Source organism: Aquarana catesbeiana, linkage group LG13 (assembly GCF_042186555.1).
Source record: "Aquarana catesbeiana isolate 2022-GZ linkage group LG13, ASM4218655v1, whole genome shotgun sequence".
NCBI classification, from domain to species: domain Eukaryota; kingdom Metazoa; phylum Chordata; class Amphibia; order Anura; family Ranidae; genus Aquarana; species Aquarana catesbeiana.
This window is the reverse complement of record NC_133336.1, coordinates 191,779,837-191,785,836: the sequence shown is the minus strand read 5'-3', so window position 1 is coordinate 191,785,836 and position 6,000 is coordinate 191,779,837. Positions and strand designations below refer to the sequence as shown.

Sequence of the window (6,000 nt, the reverse complement as noted above, 5' to 3'; positions counted from 1 at the left end):
TAAAAAAACACAAATAAAAGTTTGTGAGAAGTGTGTGTGAATATGAGCAGCAAAACTACTTAATTCTTGTCACATTATAAAGAAGAAGAGAGTGCGCTGTATTAAACCATTTTTTACATTGCAGCGTGACGAAAGTGCTGTATCCATTGCGAACGCTGTTTACCAGAATGAGCTGTCCCGTGTCGGAATTTCTTCTGAGCATGCGTGGCACTTTGTGCGTCGGAACAGGCCACACACGGTCGGAATTGACGCGATCGGATTTTGTTGTCGGAAAATTTTATCTCCTGCTGTCCAACTTTGTGTGTCGGAAAATCCGATGGAAAATGTCCGATGGAACCCACACACGATCGGAATTTCCGACAACACGCTCCGATCGGACATTGTCCATCGGAAAATCCGACCGTGTGTACGGGGCATTAGATCTCTTCCTCAAGTTCTGTTCATTGAGACAGACTGGATGGATGGCTGCTGTGTGTCTTGGCTGCTTTGCACTAACTTTGGAAAGAACCTAAATCTAAATCCCTATGGGGGACGAGCGCTACACTAGTAAAAAATATATTTGTCTACGTGACCTGATGTTAGGGAACAGCTGACCAGTTTCTCAATTTTTTTAAATTTTTTTTTTCTAAAATCAGTCCGCAGATTGCAAAAGTGTCTGAAAAAGAAGTTTCTATATGTTTGCTTAACCCTCCTTGTTACATACAGGAAGAACATTGGGCTTATTTTCTTCTCCTTTTAAAATGTTCAGCATTACTTGTATCTACATTATCTTGTCAACATGAGTCCAAAATTCTCTGCGCTGTTGATCTGTAAGTAAATTCTATTTATTTTTTTTCTTATTATTGAGTAAATCTAGGATCTTATAGCAGTGAAGATTTAATTATTAAGGAAAAATACCAAAGAACAATAGATCATAACCAATCATCAATCATCTTTCATCATCGTGAATGCACGAAACGTATCAAAGGAAAATCAAATTTGGGTTTATTAGATTAACATGTATTATGGCTGCTTTACTACATAATGAAAGCAAGTTTAGTTATCCACTTTACCCCCCTTCCTGGCCAGGCCATTTTTCGTGATAAGGCACTGCGTTCCTTTAACTGACAATTGCGCAGTTGTCTGACACCGTGTATAAATTACATTTATGTTCTTTTTTTCCTCCCCACAAATAGAGCTTTCTTTTGGTGGTATTTGAACACCACTGCATTATTTATTTTTTTTGCACTATAAACACAAAAAGACCAATAGTTTTGTAAAAAAAAAAAAATATTTTTAACTTTCTGCTATAAACATATCCAATAAATAAATTAAAAAATCTAATTTTTTCAGGCCAGTATGTATTCTGCAACATATTTTTGATTTTAAAAAATCCCAATAAGCCTATATTGATTGGTTTGCGCAAAAGGTATAGCGTCTACAAACTATGGGATATATATTGGAATTTTTTATTTTATTTTATACTAGTAATCGTGGCGATCAGCGTCTTATAGCAGGACTGCAATGTTGCAGCGGACATTCTGACACTAACTGACACTTTTGACACTTTGTGGGAACCAGTGACACCAATACAGTGATCAGTGCTGAAAAAAAACTACTATATTACCAAAAGTATTGGGACAAATTGAAGGATAGAGAAAAATGGACTTTATAAGCACATATAAAATAATTATAACAAATTTTTAATAGTTCACATATATTAACTACATATAGTAATAAGTACATATTAGTAGTATTAACAATTTGTTATAATTATTTTATATGTGCCTATAAAGTCCATTTTTCTCTATCCTTCAATTTATCACTACTAGTATGTGGCACTTTTTATCTAGGGTGTTTTGATTGCCACCCCAGGTCACCTGCCTTTAAACACACATGAACTTTAATGGCACCCCAGTCTTAGTCGGTAGGGTTCAATATTGAGTTGGCCCACCCTTTGCAGCTATAACAGCCTCAACTGTTCTGGGAAGGCTGTCCACAAGGTTTAGGAGTGTGTCTATGGGAAGGTTTGACCATTCTTCCAGAAGCGCATTTGTGAGGTCAGACACTGATTCATCCCAAAGATGTTCTATCAGGTTGAGCTCAGAACTCTGGACAGGCACTGGTGCGCAGTCATATTGGGACAGGAAGGGGCCATCCCCAAACTGTTCCCACGAAGTTGGGAGCATGAAATTGTCCAAAATGTCTTGGTATGATGACGCCTTAAGAGTTCCCTTCACTGGAACTAAGGGGCCAAGCCCAACCCCTGAAAAACAACCCCACACCATAATCCCCCCCCACCAAATGATGATTTGGACCAGTGTACAAAGCAAGGTCCATAAAGACATGGATGAGTGAGTTTGGGGTGGAGGAACTTGACTGGCCTGTACAGAGTTCTAACCTCAACCCAATAAAACACCTTTGGGATGAAATAGAACGAAGACTGCGCATTTGTGACCTCACAAATGTGCTTCTGGAAGAATGGTCAAACATTCCCATAGACACACTCCTAAACATTGTGGACAGCCTTCCCAGGAGCGTTAAAGCTGTTATAGCTGCAAAGGTTGGGCCAACTCAATATTGAACCCTATGTACTAAGACTAGGATGCCATTAAAGTTCATGTGCGTGTAAAGGCAGACGTCCCAATACTTTCGAAATATAGTGTATGCACTGTTACTGTCCTAATGACACTGACTAGGAAAGGGTTAAACATCAAGGCGTTCAAGGGGTTAAATGTGTGCCTAGTCAGTGTTTGTGTACACTAAGTGTGCTGCTTTCACTAAAGGAAGTAATGGACTTCATTCCCTGCTTTGCAGGGAAAAAGAAATCCATTACTTCCCCGCTGACAGGACAGGACTCTGCCTTGTTTATAGAGACCTGTCTTGTGTGTTTTCTGGATGATCAGCGGGGGGTTGGTGGTGATCTTGTCAGAAACCATGAAATCAGACCGAGACAGAAGTACAGTTAAATCACACTTGTTTAATAATAAAAGTAAAAAGAACAAACGTAGTCAAAACATAGCCAGAATTCAGTAACCGGAAAGGATAGTCAGCCAAGCCAGAAGTCAGGGATCAATGTAGTGGAACAGCAAGCAGGGTCTGGAGACAGAAGGGATGTCAGCAAAGCAAGTCTTTAAACAGGAACACAGGAGATGTTTCTTGTAATGTTGACCATGACGAAGGCAGAGATCCTCTGGACTGGACGGCTTAAGTAGGCAGGACTAACGAGCAGGATATCATCAACAGGTGAGTAACTGTGGAGAGAGATGGGAGCTGGCAATTAGCCGACAGCTGAGCAGCCTGCTCAGACAAGGAAAGGCTGAGCCCAGCCCTGACAGATCATTTGGCCGGAACCTGTTGATTGACATATGCTGTGTTTAATCACAGCTCGGCCGGGTCGCCGGCAGCACGCGCACGTGCGCCACCTACCTGGAAGTCCCGGCTTACATACTAGCTATGTGATCTATTGCGCAGCGGGGCCGCCTTGCTACCGCATATTTAAGTTAATAGGACACCAGCAAAATAAATTATCTTAAAGGTTATCTTTAGCTTTTTAGTTTTGGATAGACATGGGAAGGGTTAGAACCCATCTGTGTTGCTACTGGAGAGATTAACCCTCTGTATTTTAAGGTTTAGTTCACCATTTCAGAAGAAATGAAAAGGTGATCTACCGTGTTTCCCCAAAAATAAGCCCTACCCCAAAAATAAGACCTAGCGCGATTATCGGGGAGGGCTGCAATATAAGCCCTACCCCGAAAATAAGCCCTAGTGAAGTTCATTTTTTTTTTAAATTATCCGCTTTGTAAAATGTACACACTGGCATAAGGTGCAGTGTGTCCCTCCCTGCAACAATCATGCAAAATACCCCATCCACAGCCGCCGGAGGTCTTCTCCTTTCCTCTCGGCTGACATCTGCGTCCCCTCCCTCTGCAGTACTTGGAGCGGGCTGACGTCAGCGGGAATCTCGGAGCGGAGAAGAAGAGCTCAGGCAGGTTACTTGATCGCCGACGGCTGCTGTAAAAAGGTACTTCTCATAAAACAGCCACAAAGGAAGACACACTGCACCCTACACCAGCATAATCCTCCCACAAAATGGACTACATAATCTTAAAAAGTACTTTAACCAAGATGTTTTTTGGAGGATTAAAATTATGTCAAAATACTGATAATAATAAGACATCCCCCGAAAATAAGCCCTAGGGTCTTTTTTGTAGCCAACATTGATATAAGACCCGGTCTTATTTTCGAGGAAACACCTGTACCAGGACCAGGATATGGGAAAGGTGTGAGATTTTAGTCCACCCTTTTATTTTTTCTAAAAGGGGCGAAATTACACTTTGACATGTCTATAAGGTAAAAGGCAGTTGCGGCCCCGACCATAGTGGACCCACAGGCACCACCTCCCCTATCCATGCGTCCACCCCCTTATCTACATATCAGTGGCGCCACACCATGGATTCCAATGTGGGGTGGGTGTTTTTTTGAAGCACTGGATTAGAGCCAGAAGCTCTAATAGTCTTCAATAAAGGGTGAGCCCAGCCAGTTTTGTGACCATAGCGAATGGATTTTCACTATTATCACACTAAAATCCCTCCCCGCCAATCAGGAGGCAAATCTGTGAGACCTGTTTTCCCGAATGGCCAAAGCATCAAGCGATCCTGTTGGATGCCTAGCGCTTTGGCGGAAGACACACGACGTAGGAAGCTGGAGGAGCGGACACCAGAGCTGTCCAGGAGAGGACACCACAGCCCCGCCACACAACACGAGCGGGTAGGTGCCAGAAAGCCCGTGGGGGAGTGCTGTTTCGGTGCCGGTGGGGAGTGTTGTTTGTTTGCCGCCCCCCCAAAAGAAGAACCCACCATTCGCCACTTGTAAAGGGGATAGAAAATCCACCAGAACAGAAATTATAGAAAAATTTTGGAATGGGGACATCTGTTCAGATGACAATTGTCTAGAAGAGGATCATGTTGGGGATGTTTTATTTTGTTTGCTTTTTTTTTAATTGAAGGGAAATTTTCCCAACTCATAATTTCGGCTCTAAATACAGGGGAAAACTTTTTTTTTTTTAATTCTTTCTAGTTATTTCCTTCCTTGTTATTAACTTCCCCAAACATACACTTTATTTTCATTTCCGAAAAAAAAGATTGTGCAAACTATGCTGTCTAACGTTGTACTATCTCTCTATGACCCCATAGGGGAGGTTTCTTCTCACTTCCTGTGTGATCAACAGGACAGTAATTAATGGGAATCTCTCCTGAACAATTACAGCAGTTAAATCATGTTAGATATGGGGAAAGGTTATAATTTTATGATACAGTATCTCACAAAATTCAGTACACCCCTCACATTTTTGTAAATATTTTATTCTATCTTTTCATGTGACAACACTGAAGAAATGACACTTTGCTACAATGTAAAGTAGGGAGTGTACAGCTTGTATAAGTGCCGGTTCACACTACAGCGACTTGGGATCAAACTTGTAAGTCCTCAAGTCGCCCCAAGTCGCTGGACATAAGAAATGCCATAGAAGTGAATGAGAGCCGTTTTAATGTACACTACTCAAGTCGCTCTGACTTCAGAAAAGGTTCCTGTACTACTTCAAGGCGACTTGTACCCATAGATTCCAATGGAAGTTGCCTCCAAGTCGGATCTCCATCTATATTGAAGCGACTTTACAGGAAAAAGAAAACAATTTACCCATGTACTCTCTATGTTTACCCTGGCAACTCCCTCCCACAGAGCTGATTATGCTGATTGGCCACAGCCAAAGTCACCTGTCCTGGAGGCAACTTTAAGTCTCGTTGTAAGTTGCTCAATGTCACGCTGAAGTCGCCTCCCAATCGCCTTGCAAAGTCGCGCTGTAATCGGGTTGCCCATGTGTGAACTAGCACTAACAGTGTAAATTTGCTGTCCCCTCAAAATAACTCAACACACAGCCATTAATGTCTAAACCACTGGCAACAAAAGTGAGTACACCCCTAAGTGAAAATGTCCAAATTGGGCCCAATTAGCCATTTTTCC

At 41.9% G+C, this 6,000-nt stretch overlaps 1 protein-coding gene across 2 annotated transcripts in view; it reads left to right on the top strand.

Moving 5' to 3' along the window:
* The first annotated feature begins 684 nt into the window (after positions 1 to 684).
* Positions 685 to 6,000, top strand: part of LOC141117094 (high affinity immunoglobulin gamma Fc receptor I-like) — a 102,017-nt gene continuing 96,701 nt past the window's right edge. For both annotated transcript variants that reach the window (XM_073609703.1, XM_073609704.1), the window contains exon 1: positions 685 to 809. In XM_073609703.1, the coding sequence (XP_073465804.1) occupies positions 779 to 809 (31 nt within the window). In that variant the 5' untranslated portion in view covers positions 685 to 778. The remainder of the gene's footprint in view (positions 810 to 6,000) is intronic.